General features: G+C 39.4%; 1 protein-coding gene across 1 annotated transcript in view; it reads left to right on the top strand.

The window, feature by feature from the left end:
• COL9A1 (collagen type IX alpha 1 chain) overlaps positions 1-26,834 on the top strand; it is a 196,829-nt gene extending 169,995 nt beyond the window's left edge. The window contains exons 31-38 of the mRNA XM_073675505.1: positions 5,610-5,645; positions 5,748-5,792; positions 10,595-10,627; positions 15,217-15,363; positions 15,466-15,520; positions 15,958-16,146; positions 20,128-20,205; positions 25,755-26,834. Of these exons, the coding sequence (XP_073531606.1) occupies positions 5,610-5,645; positions 5,748-5,792; positions 10,595-10,627; positions 15,217-15,363; positions 15,466-15,520; positions 15,958-16,146; positions 20,128-20,205; positions 25,755-25,951 (780 nt within the window). The 3' untranslated portion in view covers positions 25,952-26,834. The remainder of the gene's footprint in view (positions 1-5,609; positions 5,646-5,747; positions 5,793-10,594; positions 10,628-15,216; positions 15,364-15,465; positions 15,521-15,957; positions 16,147-20,127; positions 20,206-25,754) is intronic.
• Positions 26,835-27,190: the final 356 nt, after the last annotated feature.

The following is a 27,190-nucleotide window of genomic DNA, read 5'->3' as shown; positions in this document are numbered from 1 at the left end:
TGGCCATCATCTTTAAGAATAAGTTACAATGGGAAGAGGAAATGTTTCACCTGCATTTGATGGCAGCAGTTCCCTGGCTTCTTTCTTCTTTTCTATCAAATTTCTATCCAGCAACATAAATGGGGAACAGGAAGAAGCACAAGGCATTTACAAGCGAAGAGACCGGGCTTCAGGTCTCTCCATGTTTATTCCATTGTAAACACTAATCATTTATGCCTCCAGTAGACTTGAGATTTGACAGGCTACAGGGATGAGACTGGATTGTTGTGAAAGTTTTAACGTCTTCATAGTGATGTCAAAACTATTTTATTTACTACAAGCATGTAGAAAAAGAATAAAATCCCACTGCACTGTGTACAGATGAGTGTGATAGGAACCCAACAACACTCAGCAGTCTGAAAGTTCTGCATTAACACGCTAAAGTTAATACCGCTACATAAAGAGCAGATATATATATATATAAGGGACAACAGCATTCACGTCATTGTGTGACTTATTGTGTAATAATATATTTAAAATTAACATACTATCTTAATCGATTAGGATGAGTATAAGAAGAATTTATCTCAAAGGGTACTTCAATACTGAACAGTTTATTAATACTTTGTGTTTCAATTTCTCACCGTTCTTGAAATCTCATCTTGATGTCGGTAATATTGTTTACATTCACAGACTGAAAACTTACCAGTCCTGACCTCGCCTTATTAATGCACTTTATGACTTGTTAGAAAGTATCTAGTCAAATAGCCCATTTAGATGATCCAATAATTGATGAACAAGTGTTTATAAGACCACTCATTCCGACTATCGGTCCATCTTAATAGGACGGCAATCACCTGACGAATGTGGAAACTCCTTGTTTATGATCAGCATAAATATCATTGTTATCAGCAACACATGGCCTCATATAAACAGGTGACATGCTGCCCATAACATTATATTCTATACGCACAAAGTGATCACACTGTATTAACAATCTTTCTATGCACATAGAATGTTTGGCGTTTTTTGTAGACAGGCTAGTAAATGACGGCTAATCGGCGTGTCTATAGCCGATCAAGTGGTTGTCTAACAACTTGTCTAAAACTTTCATAAGCTATCATTTGTAAACCTAATAAAGCAGTAATACAAATCCTTCTGGTGTTCAGTCTCCAGTTCTTAGCTACACTCAGAGGTGTAGCTAATGGTGCAGCACAGGTAGTGGGGGGGGGGGGGATAACAAATCTGAGTGGGCCCCTAACCTAGCTAACTACTGTGGTGCACCCTAATCATAGCGTATAAGGGGGGAACCTCAGTAGATGACTGTTACTGAATAAAAAAATCACAAACATATTATCACCATACAGTTACCATATTGTGTTAGATACCAGTTCTGCAGTATATATGAAGAGATTACAGTACAGTTATGGTTAGTGACTAACAGCTGGTGTCCTTTCTGATGGGGTTATTCACTTTTCCCTTTTCCATCTTGCGCAGTCTGATATGACAAATTCTTTTTGCCATGACTCGTCTGCAGAATTTACAACAAAGACACATTTGACTTCTCACATTTCTAGCACTGTCCCCAACTATTACCAACCAGCACAAACTGCCCATCCTTTTTTTGCCCAAATGCTGAGCCTATTCCTACCATTTTTGCCCCTATTACTGGACCTTCTGTGTACATGGTAACAGTGCTCTTTTTAATGACCCTCATAGTAATAATGACCACCACTGCATTTAAAATGCCTACTTTGTGGCCTTTAAATGGTAAAATTGCCTCCTGGAAGTACTACCTTAACAATTAATAATGCCCCGAGTTTTTCAACAAAAGTAATAATGCACCCTGAGTCCCCCATGTGTAGTAATATTGCCCCCTAACTATGAAGTCCCGATAGTACATTCCTTCCACACAGTATGATGTCCCCACAATACATTCCGCCCATACACAGTATATTCTCCCTACACTACATTCCTCCACACACAATATAAGGCTGCATGCCCACTATGCGTTTTTCAAGCGTTTTTGCCGCGTAATTTCCGCAGAGAAAACGCTTAAAAAACTCTTGGTAATACGTGCCCCATGGTCCCCAATGATAATCCGCATGCTGTGGAAATTTCCGCTGCGGATTATCTTTGCGGAAAAATATGCAGCATGTCCACTAATTTTGCGTACACGCAGCGTAATTGCCGCCATTGACTTGCATTGAAATACTTAATATCCGTGTCAGCACATTTGCACACACGGATATTAAGCGATTCTATGTGCGGATGGTACCCAGGTCTGGAGGAGAGGAGACTCTCCTCCGGACCCTGGTACCATAGTACCTGTAAAAAAAAAGAATAAAAAAATAAAAAATAAAGATTATACTTACCTTCCGATGTCCCCCGGCCTCCTCAGCGATGTGTCCGGTCTCTTGTATGGCTTGCGGTGGTGTGAGGACTTGCCATGACGTCATTGAGTCATGTGACAGGTCACCCGACCGCTGACGTCGGCGGTAGCGTGACCTGTCACATGACTCAATGACGTCATCGCAGGTCCTTCACACCACCGCGATGGATACAACAGACCAGACGGAGCGGAGAAAATACCGGGGGCCATCGGAAGGTAAGTATAATCTTTATGTTTTATTTTATATCATTCTTATTCTTTTTTTTTAACTCTTACTTGGTCACACTATATAAAATCCTTGCCGTTTGCATGGATTTATATAGTGTGACCAAGTTGTCAAGCACTTTTCCAATTGATGCTAAAATCGCTTGATAACCCGCATGCAGAAATGCATGCAAAAACGCTTGACAAACGCTTCTACCTGGTGGGAAAAACGCATGTAAAATCCGCATGCGTTTTTCCTGCCAGGAAGAAGCGGAAAAAATATGCAGCATTTATGCATCGTGGGTACATAAGCTAATACCCAACGTTACAGTCCCTCACACACAGTAGGATGCCTCCACACTACATTTCTCAACAGACAGTATGGTACCCCTACAGAATGGTGGCCTCACAGGCCTTTATATAGTATGTTCACTCCAGATCCTAGAGAGTTTGCCAGGACAATCAAAGTCCAAGTTCAGGTGAATCAGTAATGTCCTCACATCACCTGTGTTGGGACTCTGACATCCTGTGTGTACTTTTGCTGTTCTGTAGGGTGCAGGCCTAAAGCAACCTATCGTCTACAAAATAGAGGGCAGTGGGCAGGAAGACCATGTCTCTCTGCTCTAGCTCACAGTTTAACTGTAAGGGTGCTTTCACAATGCTCTTTGTCCTACATTCTTTAGTCCCGTTGGGGCTTATGCCCAACCCCTCCACCTGTAAAACAGGATACGTGTGAAAGCGCAGATGGGGCCATTTACTATAATGGTGCAGACTGAGTCACTGTGTGCTCTGTCATACATAATTTTTTACTACGTCTGAGTTTCTGCCTAGTCAATGGCCACTTCGGCACTAATCCCAGAATCCCATTTTGAGGGAATTCAGACATAAGCCCTGACAGGACCAACAAACGTAGGACAAAGTACAGGGTGAAAGCTCCCTAAGAGTGGCAGGTCCTCCGAGTGGGCACCAATGTGTGAGTTCCCTCTGCCTCCTCGGGGTAGCTATGGCTACACTGATACTTTTCAACTACGTGCTGGTGTAATAAAAGTAGTATAATATTATTAGTTGCATAACTTTTCACTATACAATATTTAAACTTTATTTTCTTAAGAATATAAATGTTTCATTCCAATAGCAATTTCTCTCCCTATAGTTTTATTTAAAAAAAAACATTAAAAATAAAAATTTCAATTTTTGGCCTTGTAAATCTGACACTAGTTTATAACTAGCTGCTGCATAAGTGTATATGAATGTACTCCAGGCTACCATCTGTTGTAAAACAACTTGTGTGAACACTGACAAATTAATAGTCATATGGTTGAAATCTGAAAAGTTCTGTAGCCTTATATTAAAGTTATAGGATGTTGCATTAATCGTGCAGCATTAGACTACTTTTTTTTAGGTCAGTGCTTTGACTACAGAGCACAAATTCTCAGTACATACCAGTTGTCACTGCATAACCCTAGCTGGAAATTAATAGATTCCAGTTAAAGTGCAAATTCAGCTGCTTAAATATGTATATAGGGGATTCTGCCACCATGAAGTCATACCAGTAGCAAACATTTTAATGGTGCAGTTGCAGAAATATTTACTTTTAATCCATATGAAAATAAGGTCGCCTCAGTGCACCCTTTATACGGCCAATGGTTCGTTACACTCTCCGATTTGCACTATATCTGAGATTTCTCATAGTGAGCGCTGCCTAAACTTAAATACCTCTTCTTGCATGTGCACACTGACACTGAAGGAGTCCAGCAGCATGATCAGTGTCACTGATGGTGTGCAATCAGGGTCTGTGTACCAGGAGAAAATAAACTTGTCTCCTCTGGTAGCTGCTAGCTTTCACTCAAAGGGGCACGCACGGAGCAGTACAGTTACCATTCACAGCACCTGTCACTATACTGTGAGGGGCGCCTGTAAGCACGCCCCAGCACAAAGTCCTGGCCCAGGTGAAGCAATGCAGTAATGTCTTACGTCACCTGTGTCAGGACTCTGAAGTCATATGCGTCATCTGTGTCATGTGATCCCATGACTGAAAGCCAGTTACTCCCAAGAGGAAATAACTACATTTCTCCTAAAAATCACATGCTCAGTAAGGGGGCAAGGCATCATTGTAACACGATTTACCTGCAGATTAACCCTATAACTGCAGGTACTGTAAATAGCATTTTCTGGAGTGACAGGTACTCTTTAATAGGATGAACTTGTGCTGCAAGTTCCATATATTTGTACAGGTGCCACCCATGCACGTTGTCATTTTGGAGATGCAGGCTTTGTTATATTTAATGACTAGTGAAATCTGAATAGGATCTGTATTACAAATGACCCAATTCTCTAGAGCCCAAACTGTTTCTGTTTGTAGCATCACAACTAATAGTCATTTGTTTGCGTAGTGTCAGATCATGCATTCTCTATGTAATTACTCTGACAGGTCTTTTTTTTCCCTTAATTTATTTGCCTTAGTTTGTTTAATTTTCTATTACCTTTTCAAAGTGTCTTCTATGCAGCTGCGAAAGAACATGGGATTTGTAATAAAATTACATTTGTTTGATTTGCGGAATTTAGACTGTTGTAGCTTTAATCCAACTCTGGCAATTCCTGACTGCACTGATTAGTAAACATATGCAAATACATGCTTAGAAGTTCTCCTTGTAATTGTAGGATGCTTGGAATATTTTCAAACGTAGCTCAACTCCCGGGATTTAATCCATTTATCTCAACTGAATCTTCTGAAATTCTGAGACTCCTTCTCCCTTCTTTTTGTTAGTGTTTATTTGCAAACAGTCACTAAAAGCGAACTATTTTCTGCATAAAACAAACATGGTAAACAAATATTGTTATAAACCTGCATATTGCTTGCAGTCTACTACCTATCAGCATGTCCAAGTCTAGATCTGTTGCATGGTCACTTACGTTTGGGAAAGACATGTTCTTATTGGGTTCCTGCATCGCTTTGCATACAGCTTTACATGTATCTATGCTATATGATAATCTTTCATCTGCTTTTACTAAAATATAATTTGTGTTCCTTTAGGGTGGAGTAGGTGAGAATGGACCTAAAGGAGAACAGGTAAGATCTGTGTTGGAAGAATATTATATTTGTCAATTGATATACCTACAGAATGTAGAGTAATTATGGTATGAGTGCCTAACTGTATGCTGTTCAATACAGGGTGGTGCAGGAGAAGAAGGATTTGGTGGAGACAAAGGTGAACTGGTAAGAAAATTACAATACATGTGCATATTTCATTTTAGATTATCTATTTATCTATCTATCTATCTATCTATCTATCTCGATCGATCTATCTGTCTTCTAATTATCAGTTTCCTTTTTACTTTTAGATACTTTTATGCATGTCATATAGGTAGAGCTTGACATGATCAAATTGCCATCTATTTAAAGGATATAGAAATAACATACAGATAATTGCTTCTTATGGAGCATAATAATTGAGCAACATAATTGGCAGGAAACAACCACTTATTCATTCACAGTGGTGAGGCTTGTCTATTTGCCATCAGAAGTGAATGTTTCATCGTCGTCCTGGTTGCTACATGTATACTATATATATCTTTATATATATACAGTACAGACCAAAAGTTTGAACACACCTTCTCATTTAAAGATTTTTCTGTATTTTCATGACTTTGAAAATTGTATATGCACACTGAAGGTATCAATACTATGAATTAACACATGTGGAATTATATACTTAACAAAAAAGTGTGAAACAACTGAAAATATGTCTTATATTCTAGGTTCTTAAAAGTAGCCACCTTTTGCTTTGATGACTGCTTTGCACACTCTTGGCATTCTCTTGATGAGCTTCAAGAGGTAGTCACCAGAAATGGTCTTCCAACAATCTTGAGGGAGTTCCCAGAGATGCTTAGCACTTGTTGGCCCTTTTGCCTTCTCTCTGCGGTCCAGCTCACCCCAAACCATCTCAATTTGGTTCAGGTCTGGTGACTGTGGAGGCCAGGTCATCTGGTGTAGCACCCCATCACTCTCCCTCTTGGTCAAATAGCCCTTACACAGCCCGGAGATGTGTTTGGGGTCATTGTCCTGTTGAAAAATAAATGATGGTCCAACTAAACGCAGACCGGATGGAATAGCATGCCACTGGAAGATGCTGTGGTAGCCATGCTGGTTCAGTATGCCTTCAATTTTGAATAAATCCCCAACAGTGTCCCCAGCAAAGCACCCCCACACCATCACACCTCCTCCTCCATGCTTCTCGGTGGGAACCAGGCATGTAGAGTCCATCCGTTCACCTTTTCTGCGTCGAACAAAGACACGGTTTGGAACCAAAGATCTCAAATTTGGACTCATCAGACCAAAGCACATATTTCCACTGGTCTAATGTCCATTCCTTGTGTTCTTTAGCCCAAACAAGTCTCTTCTGCTTGTTGCCTGTCCTTAGCAGTGGTTTCCTAGCAGCTATTTTACCATGAAGGCCTGCTGCACAAAGTCTCCTCTTAACAGTTGTTGTAGAGATGTGTCTGCTGCTAGAACTCTGTGTGGCATTGACCTGGTGTCTAATCTGAGCTGCTGTTAACCTGCGATTTCTGAGGCTGGTGACTCGGATAAACTTATCCTCAGAAGCAGAGGTGACTCTTGACTCTTGGTCTTCTTTTCCTGGGGCGGTCCTCATGTGAGCCAGTTTCTTTGTAGCGCTTGATGGTTTTTGGAACTGCACTTGGGGACACATTCAAAGTTTGCCCAATTTTTCGGACTGACTGACCTTCATTTCTTAAAGTAATGATGGCCACTTGTTTTTCTTTACTTAGCTGCTTTTTTATTGCCATAATACAAATTCTAACAGTCTATTCACTAGAACTATCAGCTGTGTATCCACCTGACTTCTGCACAACACAACTGATGGTCCCAACCCCATTTATAAGGCAAGAAATCCCACTTATTAAACCTGACAGGGCACACCTGTGAAGTGAAAACCATTTCTGGTGACAACCTCTTGAAGCTGATCAAGAGAATGCCAAGAGTGTGCAAAGCAGTCATCAAAGCAAAAGGTGGCTACTTTGAAGAGCCTAGAATATAAGACATATTTTCAGTTTTTTCACACTTTTTTGTTAAGTATATAATTCCACATGTGTTAATTCATAGTTTTGATGCCTTCAGTGTGAATGTACAATTTTCAAAGTCATGAAAATACAGAAAAATCTTTAAATGAGAAGGTGTGTCCAAACGTTTGGTCTGTACTGTATATATATACTGTATATAGACAGATAGATATATACAGTTATATGAAAAAGTTTGGGCAGCCCTATTAATCTTAAGCTTATTGTTTTATAAAAATTGGTGTTTTTTCAACAGCTATTTCAGTTTGATATATGTAATAACTGTTGGACACATTAATGTTTCTGCCTTGAAATGAGGTTTATTGTACTAACAGAAAATGTGCAATCTGCATTCAAACAAAATTTGACAGGTGCATAAGTATGGGCACCTCACCAGAAAAGTGACATTAATATTTAGTAGATCCTCCTTTTGCAAAAATAACAGCCTCTAGTCGCTTCCTGTAGCTTTTAATGAGTTCCTGGATCCTGGATGAAGGTATTTTTGACCATTCCTCTTTACAAAACAATTCCAGTTCAGTTAAGTTTGATTGTCGCCGAGCATGGACAGCCCTCTTCAAATGATCCCACAGATGTTCAATGATATTCAGGTCTGGGGACTGGGACGGCCATTCCAGAACATTGTAATTGTTCCTCTGCATGAATGCCTGAGTAGATTTGGAGCGGTGTTTTGGATCATTGTCTTGCTGAAAGATCCATCCCCTGCGTAACTTCAACTTTGCCACTGATTCTTGAACATTATTGTCAAGAATCTGCTGATACTGAGTGGAATCCATGCGTCCCTCAACTTTAACAAGATTCCCGGTGCCGGCATTGGCCACACAGCCCCGAAGCATGATGGAACCTCCACCAAATTTTACTGTGGGTAGCAAGTGTTTTTCTTGGAATGCTGTGTTTTTTTGCCGCCATGCATAATGCCTTTTTGTATGACCAAACAACTCAATCTTGGTTTCATCAGTCCACAGGACCTTCTTCCAAAAAGAAATTGGCTTCTCCAAATGTGCTTTTGCATACCTCAGCCGACTCTGTTTGTGGCGTGCTTGCAGAAACGGCTTCTTTCGCATCACTCTCCCATACAGCTTCTCCTTGTGCAAAGTGCGTTGTATAGTTGACCGATGCACAGTAACACCATCTGCAGCAAGTTGATGCTGCAGCTCTCTGGAGGTGGTCTGAGGATTGTCCTTGACTGATCTCACCATTCTTCTTCTCTGCCTTTCTGATGTTTTTCTTGGCCTGCCACTTCTGGCCTTAACAAGAACTGTCCCTGTGTTCTTCCATTTCCTTACTATATTCCTCACAGTGGAAACTGACAGGTTAAATCTCTGAGACAGCTTTTTGTATCCTTCCCCTGAACAACTATGTTGAATAATCTTTGTTTTCAGATCATTTGACAGTTGTTTTGAGGAGCCCATGATGCCACTCTTCAGAGGATATTCAAACAGGAGAACAACTTGCAAGTGGCCACTTTAAGTAGCTTTTCTCATGATTGCATACACCTGGCTATGAAGTTCAAAGCTCAATGAGGTTACAAAACCAAAAAAAAGTGCTTTAGTAAGTCAATAAAAAGTAGGTAGGAGTATTTAAAACAAGAAAATGATAAGGGTGCCCATACTTATGCACCTGTCAAATTTTGTTTGAATGCAGATTGCACATTTTCTGTTAGTACAATAAACCTCATTTCAAGGCAGAAACATTACTGTGTGCAACAGTTATTACATATATCAAACTGAAATAGCTGTTGAAAAAACACCATTTTTTCTAAAACAATAAGCTTAAGATTAATAGGGGTGCCCAAACTTTTTCATATAACTGTAAGTATACACATTACGTATACATATAGCAATATACATATACATGGCTATCTACGTATATCACAGACTGCACTGCCCTCCTGTTCACAAAGGGTCTGCTGATGGAGGAGCATGTGACCAGACCTGTCCATCAGACTCGTCCAATTAATAGGCGTTTAACATGGAAAAGCTGCTTTTCTATTGGAGGAGGCTGATGGGCTGGTCTGCTCACATGCATCTCCATCAGCAGCCATTTTTTGGATAGAAGAGCTATGCAGTATGTAAGAAAAGCTGGTAAAGAAAGAGAACCTGTAACACTTATATATTGTGTAAGTGCCAAAAAATCATGTCCTCAACACTTGTGTTGAAATAGAGCTATTTGTTACCAACCCCTTTAACTGCAGCATACCCACTAAACACTGTATTTGATCGTAGTGCATCCTCGGTGGAACAGAAAGGTATATTGCTGGCATGCATCCACATGACAATGCCATTATACAGCTCCACAATATATATTTGTAGTAGGGATGGCCAAGAAGGCAAATACTGACTGATCAAAGCAAAAAATATAGAATATTTTTTACCTTGGGCATAGAGTTTGACCATTGTGAATGGCCATAGGTCACTATATTCTGCTTATGAGACTTTGTTTGAAAAGACTTAAGAAACCTGTCTATATACTATATTTTATACATATTTAGATGATTAGTTTGTCTCAAATTCTAATTCTGATTTTAATGTGAATTAAACTTCAATTTCCTGTATTCATGGCTTACTTGTTTGTAATTACTTCATTCCTCATAAATTATTTATTGCTTTTGCAACTTAAAAAATTTAAGTTTGGGCATGAATTTTTTCTATGTGCTAATGTCTAAAAAGACAAGTGAGCTGGTAAGCTGCCCTCTTCTAATAATAATAATAATAATAATAATAATAATAATAATAATACAATTAGTGAGTAATAGTTCAGTGACAGTCTTATATGTACTATAAAGCTGTTTACATCTAAGATATGTATCTGCACAATCTTTTCCTAAAATCCTCCATTAAACATTTGGTTTATGCTCCATAGAAAGTTCACAGAATAACATATAGCTTGTATTTACTGTTTTTATTATTATTTTTTTTTATTTAGGGTGAAGTGGGAGGTGCAGGCCCAAAGGGATCGGTAAGTGGTAATGTTTTACTTGCAGAATATCAAGGTAAATTAATTAATATTACATTATCTAGATACAATTTAGTAAGAAAAATGTGCCAGACTAGACACTAATTTTATTATGCGTTTTGCCCTTATTCACACTTTACCCTTCAGCTTTCAAAAATACATGCATTTCTAGTACTTAAAATAGTGGTTTTACAAGTATTTTTAGCAGGGTTTTTAATTTGTTTATATTTTTTTTATATTTTTTAAGTCCTATAGAAATGTCTGTAGGAAAAACATTCCTAGAAATAAAACCCTAACGCATACTGAATTTTAATAAAAATGCAAATAACCCCAAAAATGCTGCAATAAAACTAAGTATCAAAATCTATTGTATGTAAAAACTATGGGCCTGATTCAATATAGCGCTCAAGGCAGAATTGAGGAATAAATGCTTTGAAAGTTACAAAATGTAGGCGCAAGTTAGAGATGTACCTAAATTTTGTAACATTTTGCGTTTTCATGCCAGTTTCTCCCAAAATGGATGGAGCTGGTGCAGGGTGGAGGCATGGGGGAGAGCGTGATGCCACATCTTGTCTAATTCAAGATGAGCTGTGGTGTTCCTTACACTAGAAATCTTACTCCAGTACCTGACAGGAGGGAGATTTCTAGTGTAGCATACGGAGGCTCATGCCACTCAACAGACTTTCCAGATTCATGAAGAGACATGTACCTCTTCATGAATGAGGGACATCTAACTCCAGCATGCCCCCTCATCAAGACTAGCGCGAACAATGCCAGTTTTGATGAATCGGACCCAATAATTTTACATTACACACTTAAAAGAAACATTCTGGTTGTTGCGTTTTCAAACAAAAAAATGCCTCACCACTAGAAATTCCATAATAACTAGAATAGGCATTTCCTAATGTTTTGTTCCTCCTCACCTGCAGTATTGTATGTACTTTACTGCTCCATTTCAACTTCTTGGGAGTGACCATATCAAGTAAACATTACCATGCTGTTTATGCGCCAATTGTTCCATGCTTGATATGACTCGCCCCCTGGGCTGTGGGGCACTCGGAGCCGGGCAGCAGGAGACGATGGGGGTAGTGGTGGCAACCCAGTTCCGTGGCTCAGGGTGGTCAGACCAATGGTAGTCTGCTATGTGCTGTTCATGTTGTCCGACTACGCCACCCGTGGATTGCGGTTATTATGAACCGCCGCTGCAAGGTAATCCCCTGAGGCTGATGGTGTACGCAGCTGAGGTTGTTTAACTCCCCACGGGAAGAGTGTAGCCCCAGGGTTGTGCAATGGATGATGGGGGTGATGGTGCAGGGAGTCCCAGTACCGGTAGTGCTGGAGAAGCAAGAAAGTACACAGACAACGTACTGAAATCCAATGTCTTTTACTCACAGTTCATGTGCTCCGGGTCTCTTCTGTACAGGTAGTGACCGCCTGAGCCATGCTGCGTCCACCAGGTGTGGGGCTCGGTCAACTCCCAGGCAGTTCAGAAGTCTGGCTCAGGACCCCCTTTTGTCCTTTCTCTGGCCTGCCTCACCAGTGACTCACTTTTGTCCAGCTGCCGCGGATCTGCGTGGGTAAACGTGGGCCCCATTCCCCGCTGTCCTATATGGTGTCTTCCTAGCAGGTTTGATGAGGTGTCGCACCAATAAATGATCATGACCTCCGGTCTTTGGCTGAGGGTAGTTTCTCCTCCACCAACTTGGGATCCGGTACCCTTAATCTGCCTGACCCTTCACCCGGTATTCTCATGGGTTCTTAGGGTCCCTTCCACCTTCTTGTTCATGAGCCCTTCTGTTTCTCTATCTCTCCTCCTCCTTTTCTGTTCCTTCTTCTTCTGTTCCTTCTCTTCCTCCTTTCTCGGCCTTTTCTCTAGGCCCACTCCTGAGCAGAGCTCCTACAGAGCCTCTGCTCCCTGTCTTCTCCTCTGACTGAATAGACCCTGATCTAAGATGGTGCCCACCTTTTATACTTCCCTCTAAAGCATGAGCCCAGGTGACCAGCAACCAATGGGCTCCTGTCTACGCTCAGGAACCGTCCCCTCCTGCTCCTACATCACTGGGTTTTCCTCCCCCCTCCCCACTCCAGCCAGGGACATGGTCTGTCGTGCCTGCATTACTGTCTAATGGGAGCACCGTTGAACTGTCCCTCGGAAATGGGGTGTGTGTGCTGTATGCAGCTACCTGAGCCCTGGTCCATACTCCATCCTTACCCGGGAGTGGAATATCACACCTCTGGCAGAGGTGCAATACCCCTGTAGCGGCCGAACCCTCGGGGCGCTACAGATATATTTGTTGTGACTTGCTATTATTGAGAGACCATTCTCTGGGGTTTTGAATCCCAGTAGCATTGTTTATACCTATATAGCTACCTACTTTGTTAAATTTTCAAGTATCGGTCCAATAAAAGAGATATATAAATGAGATATAGTTTTAATTTAATGAACATTAAATGCCCAGAAACCTGATGACCTTATTTCTTTCCAAAATATTTGAACAGATTTTATTGAAAGATCTTGAAAATATAATTTTTATTGCCTACATAGTATTCTGGGAGCTCCATCTGTTTGTAACATAATGTATCCTCTGAAGTTTCACACAATGCAGTAATTAGTGGTCTGATTTAATCAAAATCTTAAGTTTCAAACATAAACTAAACTTTAAACTACTTTATCATCCCATTGTGTTAAAAATACTATTTAGAACAATGAATGTAAAATACTGATTACTATGCCATCAGCTGTTTATTGTGAGTCATTCTCCCTGAAACCCTGGCAAACAAATTGATTTTTGTAAAGTCTGTCAGAAGCATTCAGCCAAAAAAGTCTACTTCAGAAAGACTTGGCTGAAGCCACTCCAACTAATAGATTCCAAAAAATCTCCAGCCTTCACCCTCTAATCACTACTCTGAGATGTGAACAAACAAAGGGGCCCACTAGGTTGCGTCCATGGAGAGGCTGCTGGCTAGAGGAGCGAGTCTGAGGCAAGGATGGTCAAACAGAGCCAAGTCAGTATCAGGAGAGACAAAACTTGTTACAAAACCAGTAAGTAAAATGTAAGTCAGAGAGAAAGCCTTGGTCAGATGCCAGAAGGTCAGTAAACAATGGAGTCAGACAAGACAGGGTCAGAATCAAGAGGGAAGATAGAACAAACGTGGTCAGTGTCACTAGCTCGGATCGGAATCAGGAACAGAGCATACAAATCACCAGAGATGTAGGAAAACCAAACAATAGCTGGCCATGCCAAGCAGTATGATGGGAATTGAAATAGGTCCTGGTACTGCACCATTGGCCACAGAAAACTAAGTATACCTGATTACATCTCCTGAGCTGTTTGACAGCGCAGACACACCCATTCTGTCTTCCTGAGTGGCACAGAAAGTCTTAGCCACACTCGTATACCTGGATAGCCCAGCAATATTGGCCACAACATCTGCTCTATTACCAATGACTCACACAGGATGAATACAGCTGTGCCTGGCGACAGAAGTGCTGGAGCAGGTCTGACACTAGAAAGTATATCACAGGGCTTTTCAGCTGAAGGTACGGCACTTCAAAGCATGAGCAGACTCAGTCGACACCACGACCGAGCTTACATCAGGCTTCACTCTCCTCTGCAGGAATGCTGCTTTGAAGTGAGGTGCCTTTAGCTGACAAGCCCTGTGATATACTTTCTAATGATCAGCACATCGCAGGGCTTGTCAGCTGAATGGATGGCACTTCAAAGCAGCATCCAAGCAGAGAGGAGAGTGAAGTCTGATCTGAGCATGCAGATCCAGACTGCTGTCACTCACTGAGATGTAGCCCCGCCCCCCAGCAGTGACAAGCCCTGCTCGGTTCATCTGATTTTGGTCCCCAGATCGGATGTAGCTGAGCCAGAATCAAAACAGAAGGATATATGATCCACAGAGCGATGAGCTTACAGGAACAAGGCAGGTAATAAGAGTATATTAGAAAAGTGTTAGTTAGTAAGTGTTAGGACAAATAAAAGGAGGGTTAAATTAGTAGTGGAAAACGTCTTTAAGTTTTCACATTATTTAACTCCCATATGACAACTAGTAAAGCACCAAAGGGGTGATTTATCTTGAGGGGAATTTTGGAAGTCAGTTTTGCTGGAGGCCATGTTGACTTTACTTGCACCAAATTTATCAAAGTGTTGCACAATGATAAATATGGCGCATTTTTAGAAATGTTTTTTTACTTTTTTTGCCACTTGATCATCGTGAGATTTTTGTGAGAATCTTAACTTTTTTGTGACTCAATTCATAAATATGGCTTAGACCTATCTGCATAGCTATCTATGTTCACTTTACTATCAACATTTAAAAAATGATGAGAATGGTGTAAAATCGCAAATTTTCAAGCAAATGTAATATACATGAAAATTTGTGACCTTTAGTCATTAAAAAACAGTCAAAAAAACCTTCATAAATTCTCCAGGTGAGTTCTTAACTAAAGTAACAGATTATTCTAATCTATAGCGGTAGGGTATAAATACTACTATTTTATAATCATTCGGTTTCCATCTGGGTTTTGCATATTTTTAAATGACTTAGTGTGTTGTCTGTACAAATAAAAATCTATTTATGCATAGACCGGAAATCCTGGAGAACCTGGTAATCGTGGTCCAGAAGGTGGTCGGGGTCTACCAGGTGTAGAAGGTCCTCAAGGTTCTCCTGGCCCACGTGGCATGCAAGGCGAACAAGGTGCACCAGGGTTACCAGGCAGTCAGGGCCCAGCAGTAAGTGATTGTCTTGTTGCTTTTAATTACGTATTTTACATTTAAATTATATGTATTATCTTGTTTTGTTTACATGTGACATTTTATTTTCTTCAATCATAGGGTAGAGAACCAACAGATCAGCACATTAAGCAAGTCTGCATGAGAGTTTTACAAGGTATGTTAGGTTATATCAGGCATACCCTTTCTATACAAATTCAGCCTCATTTCACTAAACTGTATAACATTGTGGCATATCTTAAAACTTTTCGATCCTAATACAAAATCAGTAACAGAACCCTCCCATCCCACTTACCCTTTTGCAATGTATAATGTTGGCTTCTTATATAGCAGATGGGCCTTCATATTCTCTCAGATAGGACTGGTACAGCTGCAATTTCGAAAGCAACAACTATGGTTAAACTGAAAAAAGTTATTTTTGCAAGACAAGACCAGTTTTTCTATAAGAAAGAATATGAAGTTGAATCATATTCAGTCTTAGAGTATAATTTCTAACAGATTTGATTTGCTTTAATCACAATAAATATGCATATATTCACTACTGAAAGGGAAAGCAAATTATTATGTAACATTTTTTGCATCTTTGCTTCACAGAACAGTTAGCAAGCTTGGCAGCTAGTCTCAGAAGGCCAGAATCTGGAGCAGCTGGTTTACCAGGACGACCGGGTCCACCAGGACAACCTGGGACACCAGGAGATAATGGTGTTCCTGGACATGTTGGTGCAAGAGGACTTCCTGGGCTAAAAGGTCCTCCTGGAGAAATTGGTATTAAAGGTCCAAAAGGTAGGATATTATGCTAACTTATAAGCCATAATGAATATGATAGACCCCCTTCTCTCAAGACTATGCCAGTGTTGTGTTTTCTGCCTCGGTCACATACTTTACTTATAATGCACTAGCATTTACATCACCATTTCATCATGGCGACACACTTACTATGGAGGTTCACCTTCACCACACACAAATTTATATATGCCCAGTGGGTAACTAGAATCCGATGGGCCCAGTTGCAAAATTTAGACCTGGGCCCTCTCCTTCTCCCGCATGTTGGTCAGATGTATTGGCCCTTGTAACATTCTAAATCCTATAAGGACATACGTGTTGCTCCCCCTATTACGTAGTAATGTCCTCCATCCTTTACTAATGTCCCTCCCCCATCCTGGGCCCCTTCCAGCTATATATGTCCCCCATCCTGGTCCCCTTTCAGGTATATATGTTCCCCATCATGGGTCCTTTCCGGATATATATATCCCCCATTCTGGGATATATGCACCCCATCCTGGGCCCCTTCCTGATATATATGTCCTCATTCTTGGCCTCATCGTGGTATATATGCCCTCCATCCTGGGCCCCTTCGAGTATACAGTATATGTCCCGCATCCTGGTATATATGCCTCCCATCCTGAGCCCCTTCCTGGTGTATATGTCCCCCATCTTGGGTTCCTTTCTGGTATACATGTCCATCATCCTGCACGGGCTTGGTCGCGGTTGCAGAGGATGCAATCGTTATGCCCCTGTATACGCCTTTTTGTAGGTGACCAGAATATTTGGTTTTTGCTTGTTGTAAGTGAAAAAGTTATAAACATAATAATGGCAATAACTTGATATTCCTGGGGTGTTTTCTCTTATCTCTCTTAGCCTGTGCTTAAAGTTACAAAGAAATCTCAAGAAAATATGAAAAAAAAACTTGTCTAGCAGCATTATAATAGTGTGATTTGTGCGCTCGGATGCTTTTAATTATTTCTAGTGGAGGAGTCTGGCTGATATTAGCACAGTCTCATGAATTGTACTACTTTTGTCAGTGAAAATTACTATGCTATGACTGATAGCATGTCATCATGTAATAGAGGTTTTCCAGGGTAAATTAAGAAAATAAACACATGTTTAAAACAATGTATTTTAACATATATTGGTCATTTCAGCAAGGTTATTTATTAGCTGTTTAACGGCATTTTCCTGGGGGGTTATCGCTGCTACTTTGAAACTGTTAAATATCCTGGATGATTATTACAATGTACCTGTTGCCTAGTAACATTGACAATCTGCCAAGGGCATCACAAGCAGTTTCTAGAATATTTTTTTTTTAGAATTTATTACCTGTGCAACTGGACTTGGCAATTTCAATGGTTCTTTGTGCCAACAAATGTTGTTGTAAGAGTATTGCTATAATAATTCATATATTTATTCATAATTGTAATACTAAACTGTGTACAACCGGTATAAGTATGGTACACTGATCATAATCTTATACGTTTCTTGTTAGTCAAGTAACACTACATTTGGATGAAACCAGTGTAAAAACTTGCACAGAAACTGTAAGGGTATGTTCACACGACGTCTTTTAGATGCATGCGAACCTGAGTTTTTCAGGAGGAAGACGCTCCAGGAAATACGGGCACCCTTTGTCCAGAAGCACCATTTTTAGGTTGTTTTATGAGTGTTTTTTTGCAAACTAGCAAATTATTTTTCATCAGAAGCCATCTGAAGAATTGTCAGGTCACTTCTTTTATGGAATGCACAGCTTTGGCATCTTGAAGTAGTTTAAAGAAGCACCAAAGACTGAATATATGAACAGCAAGTCGTTTTTACATACTGTATAAATACTTATGTTCATTCTTATTTAGTGTTTTTTCAGGCCGTCATGTGCACATACCCTACGGCGGTACATAGATGTGCTGCAGAGCTATATGCATTACAAGTACTGCCATACAGCTCCGCATTACTAAGATATTCTGGATGCAAAATTGAGAATAACTCTGTAATTATACAAGACACAATTTTCTTTCCAAGGTATTTTTAAAGTAGCAGACTATAGGCACTATAGGTGCCCTATTATGTTGCCGTTCAGCCGCAGCTTTATGTAGATGTACACCCGCATCACTGCTGTACACGTTATGATAAAATCTGTAATGCACAAAGTTACAAAGTAGCCAGACAACTGACCCCTGAGGAGGCAGATACAGAACTGAGTGTCATGGGGCTATGAATTTTGTGACAGGACAGAAGATTTCTTACAGTAGCGGACACAGACAGAATAGGGCTCCTGTGCAAGAACAATATATGGGCCCTTTGCAATCCAATAGCGCATCATTATGCATAATTCCACCTGCTTTAGAGGTGGTAGTGGGCTCCCTAACCTCTCGGGTCCCTGTGCAGTTGCACAGTTTGCACAAATTGTATGTCCATCCCTGCCTTCTTCCTCTCTTGATGTAACTAGGGCAAGATTTCTTACTGGTTTTCTCTACTGTCAATCTACCAAGCAATGTCAGTGGGGATTTTGAACATTAGCCTTTGTAACTAGTTAATTACTAATTTTTCAGTTATTTGACGGCACTTAGTATTATACTTTCATTTCCAAACATGCCCCAATGTCCAGTCATCAGTGCTGGTCTTACGTCCTGGCCACTCCACTTACAGCTTGGGTTTGACAAAGTAGAGATCTTTCTGTGTCGGGACATGACCTGTGCTGTTTATGAAAGAGCAAGTTGATATCCATAACTAAGTTTACTCCCTTCTATGTCCATAAACTAGCCATGACAGACAAATGAGCTTGATTACTTATTGACATAAAAGAATCAACCAGCCCCCTTCACACATAGCACTGGTCATCTGCTGACAAATGAGGCTATTTCCTTACGCCAAACCCAACAGGGTAGTGGAGCTGCGAGAACTCATGGACGGCAATTATTAAAAGGACTTAAGAATTGTGTGATGAATATGGTGCTCAAGTAGGATCCCACCCCATATAAAGTAATACTCAGTGCCAAGTTCCTTTTTTACTACAAAGGAAGATAGGACTCATTTAAAAAAAAGTCTTAGTAGGTGACAATAAATCAAATTTCACAATGAAACATATCTTTTTTCACTTGGACAACCCCTTTAAGATCTCTTTGTGGCTATTTTCAGTCCTAGAATAAATGTCAGGAAATGCATAATGATTATCTTATGATTTCTGATTATGAAATGAGCTGTGAGGCATTTGCATATTCTAAAATATCTGCAAATATACAGACTGTTAGACTGATGTGAATGTTGACAATGTCTGTAAGGAGCTGCAGAATATGTATAAGCCAAAGGACATGCAAAAAAATGAAAGCTATAAAACTACTTATGAAAGGTTGCTGATATCATACTAGAGATGCCTTTCAACTCCTTGTAATATATGGGCTATAATGTGTTAGCATAAAAGAGTACAAGCTGTATATCATTTTACCTGCCCAGTAATATAGGCACTCCGTCTGTGGATGGCATCAGGCATTGAAACATAAGCTTAAAAGGTCTGATCTCGTTTCTATTTGACACTTCCACACACATCTTAAAAGTGTCAATACATCATCAGAATCCCATTTTCATTTATCAGGCGGCAAGAACCGCGTAGATTGAGTATTTGTTGTCTGGCTATTTACAAAGCACGAGGATGGAGAGGATCAGAATATATTTCCCTTTCAACATGATTCTTAATTTGTATTTTAACCTCTGCTATATTTATTGTGTGAAAGGAGAATCTAATTTTTCATATTTATATTCTATCACTGCTTTCATAGCTGCTTTGCATAATTGCATAAAAGGCATATGATTCATAATTCCAGATCTCCAGGGAAGAGTCATGCCGTGCAAGCTATTGTGTGTTGGAAATACAGAACATTTTTTTTAGTAGGGCGAAAAAAAAAAGGCTGTACCGTTTCTTCCTGCTATATAGGAACTGTATAACAGTATAAAGAACTGCACCTGTTGAATTTATTAAATGTTACCATTCACGTTTAGGTGATTCTGGTGAAAGAGGAGAGAGAGGATTACCAGGCAGAGGTCCAAAAGGATTGCCAGGAATACCAGGACTTACAGGTATGGGCTAATCATTTGCTATCTGTTGTACATAGCTAATACATAATGATGGAATTGTGAATATTAAGCTGAAGCATCAAAGACAAGCCATGCAGATTGCACAACATATGGAGAGAACATATGAAAAAGGACAGAGTGTTAGTACCCAGGAGATCAGCAGCAGAATGCTAAGCCAAGCTATTGCCTATGTAAAGATGTAGATTTAAAGTCAATTTATTAGTGTTTATCATGTGATGAGCATATGCCATTTACATCAGGATTGAAGGTAGTCATAGGAACTGTTAAATTCTGGCCACAGTTGTGGAAATGGATGAGCTCTATGTTCCAAAGAGGTTAGAAATTCTACCCAATTAATAGAATTCCACATTCCCCAAGGATACATTCCTGATGGAATTCTGATTTTCGCACTCATTTATTATACGTCTATAGTGTTTCCAAGGAATATATGCATAGAATGTTAAATAAAACTTCCATGACTGAAGTTGTCAATACCTATCATTTCTAAGCTTAGAATATGGATTTTACTGTGTGCGATTTAGTTATTGTATCTGTCCTTAATGCCCCAAAATTCCAATGTAGATATTGTCCATCTGTTTAGAGCAATTCCACCTTGGTCGGACTGGTCCATCTGAGTAACAAATTTTCTGGTGTGCTTTGACACAAGAATGGTCATCAAAGGACTACCAGAAACCCATAAACTCGTGATTTTGGAGCTAATCACTTGTTACTAGAGTCTCTTTCTTATTTAGAAATTTACAAAGTGGAATTCTGGCCTCAAAAACTGGCTTCTATAGCATTGTAAGCCTACTAATTGAAATACAAAATAATTATATGGGGTATTTCATTACCTAAGACACCATTAAAGAGTCAAAAGACCAAAAGACAAAAGCTATTGCATTTGCTATTACACACAAGTCGCATTGGAGGAATACCTTATTTTTCATGGATGAATTATCTCAACCACCAGAACCAATTAAGAAAAAGTAATGGGATTTTTTATTCAGCACCCTCAAAATACCCTAAATCCATTCAAAAAACCTTGGCACCTCAACATTTTTTTTTTGCAGACTTGTGTTATTATTTACATAGTTACATAGTTTATAAGGCCGAAAAAAGACAAGCGTCCATCCAGTTCAGCCTATTTCTTGTGCACTGCAGCTATTCCGCAGCATTGATCCAGGGGAAGGCAAAAAAAAAACCATGCGGTATAGGCCAATTTACATCATTGAGGAAAAATTCACTTCCCGACTCCAATCTGGCAGTCAGATTAAATCCCTGGATTAATTAACTATCACTAAGCATAAAATGTAATTTTATTGTTCTCAAGAAAGGCGTCCAGGCCTCTCTTGAACTCATTAAGTGAGTTGGACATCACCACTTCCTCTCCCAGAGAGTTCCAGAGTCTCACGGCTCCCCTTCTATGCTGGTGCAGGAACCTCCTTTCCTCCAGACGCATAGTGTGCCCCCTCGTCTTTGTCACCATCCTTGGTATAAACAGGTCATTGGAGAGATCTCTGTACTGCCCCCTGATGTATTTATACATGTTTATGAGGTCTCCCCTAAGCCTTCTCTTTTGCAATGTAAATAGGCCTAATTTTGACAACGTCTCTGGGTATTCTAGTCCCTCCATTCCCTTTATTACCTTAGTCGCCCTCCTTTGTACCCTCTCTAGCTCCAATATGTCTTTCCTGAGCACTGGAGCCCAGAACTGTGCACAATATTCTAAGTGCGGCCTTACCAGCGCTTTATACAGAGGAAGAACAATGTTCTCATCATATGCCCCTATTCCTCTTCTGATGCATGCCATGACTCTATTTGCCTTCGCAGCTGCTGCCTGACACCTAATTAGAAATGAACAGATCTGGCAAAATTAAAATATCTGCAGATTACACAGAATTTCCCAGGAAATTCGGATTGCAGAGTAGTTATTCTATGACAATTGAATGTCCCTTTTTATGCTCTGGGGTCTCTACAGACCCCAAAGCATAATAAACATAATATGTAGAAATCAAAAAAATCCTTAAACTCAGCTTACCGCTCAGATCTTTGGGCCATCCACTCCTCACCATCTCCTGTTCGGTTCTCCTTGCACTTTTATATCACTGCTGTGAGTGATGAAATACTGGGCCTCTTCATGCTAGGCCTGTACTTCCGGCTCTAATGAGGCCATGGATGGTTCTGTACTTGCGTACGTAAGGTCACGGTGCACATTGTGACCCTATGTGCGTATGCGCAGAACCGTTCCAGGCCTCTTCATAATAGATTGGGACTTCTTGCTCTTGTGAGGCCCAGAGCCAGAATTTCTGGTATAGCGTGATAAGGCTCGTGGCGACAGTAAGAAGATGCATCGAGGACTGGATGGGGGGACGTTTGAAGAGTGGAGGGGCCGGACAGGTGAGCGGTATGGTAAATATAAGTTTTTTTATGTTCGGCCTGCTGCCACTTTTCTGAATTCGTGCGAAGTGAATTACAAAAAATGTACATCTTGGCAAATACAGATTTTTGTAAAGTTTAAGTAGAATTGAATTGCACTTGAATACATTCTCTTATCTCTAATATTAATGTTAATGAAGCCAGTCAAAATGAAGAGAAAAGTGTCTAATATAGCTAACTAGTTTCTGGCTGGCTTGTCTAGTTGCATGCTGTCATCAGTATTAATAAATACGACCCAATATTTGCACTTCACTCATCACTTTACTCTCTAGTTTCCCTAAACAGACAGAATCATCTCATAATGTAAGATGTGTATCTATAACAGAAAAAAGTTGTTCAGGTCAGAGGTGTGAGGTTACGCCTGCATGATTCTACAAATCAATACTGATCCCATGTAGACAAGTATTTAAGTCATCAGCAAGCACATCGGTAAGAGCAGCTGTCTGAAGAGCAGGGCAGAGGGGTTTTCCCTCCTCGGTTAAGACCAGAGATTATGAATATCTTTCCATGATGAAATGTCTTTCCTATTTCTTTTCTTTAAAAGCAAAAGCAAACATATTAGGAATTGTTCCATATTTTAGTGCTGAATTTCAAGATATCATTAAGACTAAACAAATTTGATATGTTGCATATAAAATTATCCGAAATTAAAATATCATTCTTAGATTTCTTCATGGAACTATTAAAAGTAAAGTCTGTAGTGTAGTTTGTACAAGAATAATAACAATGATACCGGTTTTGTAGTAATCTGATTGCCAGTGCTGAGATACTGAGCTTTGAAACCACATGGAAATTAGCCTGGAAATGCAATGGGCATGTCAGTGCGATCAGAGTACATCAACACACCCCCAATGCACTTTTAGTAAATTTGTGGGGAAGTAGGCCTCAAAGAATTCACATGTTGTAATGTGAACATTTAAAACATTTTACGTATATCATATCATATTATCATATTAGTAGTATATTATATAAACCCTAAACGTTTTAATTTTTATTTCATGAATAAATAGTACACATGAAAATAAGCAAATTTGTAAAATATTTTATAAGAAAAATCAGCTTTTTTCACTTCCTGGACTGATCTTTCTACTCTCAATTCTTGGGTAAAATCTGTATATCTGAGATAAGAGATGACAGTTGGTGCTTTCAAAATTCTATAGAGAAGGAGGGAGGAGCTAGAGGTAAGCACACACATTCTGGTGCAACTTCTCCTGATACCACATTTCTAGTTCTCCACAGAACTTTATGAGCACCAACTATTATCACCTACCTATATATAAGAACTTCTATATTCACCGAAGACAGATTTTACCCAGAAATTGAGAATTTTGAAAATGAACGATCAATCCAGGAGGAAAAGCAGATTCATATAAAAATATATTTTACAAAGTTTGTCATTTTTACGAGTACTATAGATTTGTGAAAAACATACATAAAATGGCTTTCACCTCTTCACGACATTTGACGCAACTTTATTCCCACAAAATGACGGACAGTTACGTCATGACAATCATTTTAGCATATAAGCTGTGCTCGCACGATTGCCGCCAGGAGCTCAGCTTAAGTGATACCTGAGCTCCGGCTGTTTAACCCCCTAAATTCCGTGATCAATGGTGATCGCAGCATTTAGAAGACTAGGAGAGGGCTCCCTCTCCCACCTGATCGGCACCCCCTGAATCTGTGAAGCTTCTGTGGGTCCATGGTGCTCACCACACTCTAGATAAATTACTTGAAGGGTGTAGTTTCCAAAATAAGGTCACTTTTAGGAGGATTTCCACTGTTTAATCACATCAGAAGGTCTGCAAATGCAACATAATGACCATTTTTTATTTCAGTCAATTCTGAGCTCCAAAATTGAAATAACACTCCTTCCCTTCCGAGCCCTGCCGTATGCCCAAACCGTAGTTTTTATACCAAATATTTGAAATTGCACAAACAAATTTGGGGTCCATTTTCTCCTGTTACCCTTGTGAAAATGAAAAATTTAGGGCTAAAACAACATTTTTGTGGGAAAAAATAAAAATTTTCATTCTTTCCTTCGACATTGCTTTAATTCCTGTGAAGCCCCAAAAGCAATTATACTTTACTTGAATGTGGTTTTGAGAACTTTGAGGGGTGCAGTTTTTAAAAAAACATATCATATCAACCTAAATTTAGTACTAACGTAATGTACTATTTGTCACGAAATCTAAGAATCAGTGGGATACGTTGAAGCGTTCCATAAAGTAGTCAAAATTGAAAAATTTGGCTTGGTCAGACAGGTGAAAACAGGCTGGAGGGTGAAGGGGCTAAGTTTCCTTTCCACCTTAAAAACAGCTATGGTTAGAGATTCATGGTCCAACAACAAATATTTGACTGTTACTTTGGAAGTGGATGAATTACTTTTGGTTTATTGTTTGTTTTTTTGGGGAGTTAACAGAAATATTTTTATCGTGTTGGTTGATGATATGTCTAAAGTTTACAATGCAATAAAATGTGAACAAGTATGCGTTCTATAAAACTCGATGATAGATCATATTCTTCTGATGGCCCCAAGGAACACCATCATAATCTCTGAACATTTTGAAATTGAAAGAAAGGTCAGCTAATGTCACTGCAATTCGTAGTTAACCCCGTCCCCTTTGCTTGAAGGGTGAAATCTTCACTAGAAAATATCTAAAACATCACGCACACACCCACAATATTGTAGCTGCGGCCGCTCTCTACAGTGAGAGCTTTATGTCATGAGTTTAGATGTGATACACTTAAATAACATGTGTACGGTGAATGCCTAAAACCTGTATTTAATTTTATTACAGATAGCTGTAAAAAAATCAAGGCTTCACTGCAGGCTTTTAAAATGCATAACAAATGAGTTCCTGTAATTATTCTGGACTTAAGCTTGCAAGACCTGGCTAGTATATATAATAACATTAACATTAGCTAGATTTTGTAGTATATAATGTATTCGTGAAATATAGCAAATTTAAAGTAAGAGGGAGAGCACAGCTTGATATTGAATTATAATGCCATTCATCACAGAATACCATTTGCACAATATTTTTTTCAGTTCTTTTAAAGATTTTTGTACCAAGAAAAAATAGTTTGGTTTTACATAAGTCTTTTTAATCCTTTAGGTGAACCAGGAAAGCCAAGCTACGGGCGGGAAGGTCGTGATGGAGAGAGAGGTCCACCTGGCCCTGGTGGACAACCTGGAATTCCCGGACCACCAGGTCCTCCTGGCCATGCGGGATTCTGTGATCCATCCTCTTGCAGCCTTCAGGCCATTGCTGCTCCTCAGTCTGCTAAAGATTCCAACATGAAAGGGCCTTGAACAGCTTAATGTCATGTTACTGTCTGCAATTACATCTCACATCAAAGAATGGATTGAACGGAAGAGATAATAAACAAGGCTCTTTTTTGATTCTGAACAGCAGACATTAACAAACTGTGACATTTATAATTTAAAAGAAATTACTATCGAATTTGGAAAAAAAAGAAAGATGGTGCTTAAATTACTCAGTGAAGACCTCCGTTAACAGCTCTGAAAGATCCAAAATATGTCATTCTTATAAATGTTTAATTTGCCACTTCCATGGATGAAGAAACTTTGTATTTACCTCAAGTTTTAATAACCTTCGTAGTTATTACCTATAGCCCAACTGACTACGTAAAGGTATAAAACACTGACTTATGGTATAAGTCAAAAATACGACATCAACTTCAAAATATGTAACGTAAATGCAGGTTGCAATATAAGACCCTACACCAAAGACCCCAAATCAAATAGTAACCAGGAAATGAAGTGACACTTTTATCTATAGTGAATCTATTAGGAGCTTTTTATATTGGTTCACAGTATATCCATGGAGGAAAATGGTATAGGAGGAGTACCAAGGTGATACACTGAGTACACAACATGTGCTGTAAATCTCTGTAAATGTGCTATGGGTGACTTCAATGACCAGCGTGCCTTCAACATTCAGCATTGTAATTAAATAGATGTTTCTTCTCAATTTTATATGGTTTTTTTCAAGCATTTTGGGTTTATAATCTAACTCCACCTCTCTGTGACATCAGCTCCTCAATGTGATAAAAGCAATAACAGATTTTAATATCCAGAAATAAAATTGTTTTATAACAGAGAATATTTATTTTCATGTGGCATCTCTGGTTGTTTGAGAAAAAGAAAAGGAAGAATAAATACTGTTTCGTAACCTTGTGCATTTTTTCAATGTATGCTTTAATTAAGTTAAATGAGGAAATTGAACTGGACCCCCGAGGAGACATCTGGCTTTCAGTTTCAAATATTTATTCTGCAAATCGGATAATTCAAAGTTTAGTTGTATGCTTAATTTATCAAACGCTATATAGAAACGACAGGGGGTTATATATCAAAGTAATGGCATTAACTTTAATTAATGTTAGGAGACCTATTACGAACATATGGCAGATTGCTTTGTGTCAGTTATCTCTCATATTGCGGGTGGCTACAAAGATCAATAGTGCATGTCAAGAATAATCGAAGTTTGGCAAAATTCTACTTTTAAACATTTGCTTAAAATGGAGCATG

The sequence above is a fragment of the Phyllobates terribilis genome, unplaced genomic scaffold (assembly GCF_046119375.1).
Source record: "Phyllobates terribilis strain yellow unplaced genomic scaffold, ASM4611937v1 Scaffold_3__8_contigs__length_932513732, whole genome shotgun sequence".
NCBI classification, from domain to species: domain Eukaryota; kingdom Metazoa; phylum Chordata; class Amphibia; order Anura; family Dendrobatidae; genus Phyllobates; species Phyllobates terribilis.
Note: the sequence above shows the minus strand (reverse complement) of the source record. Positions and strands in the feature narration are given on the sequence as shown.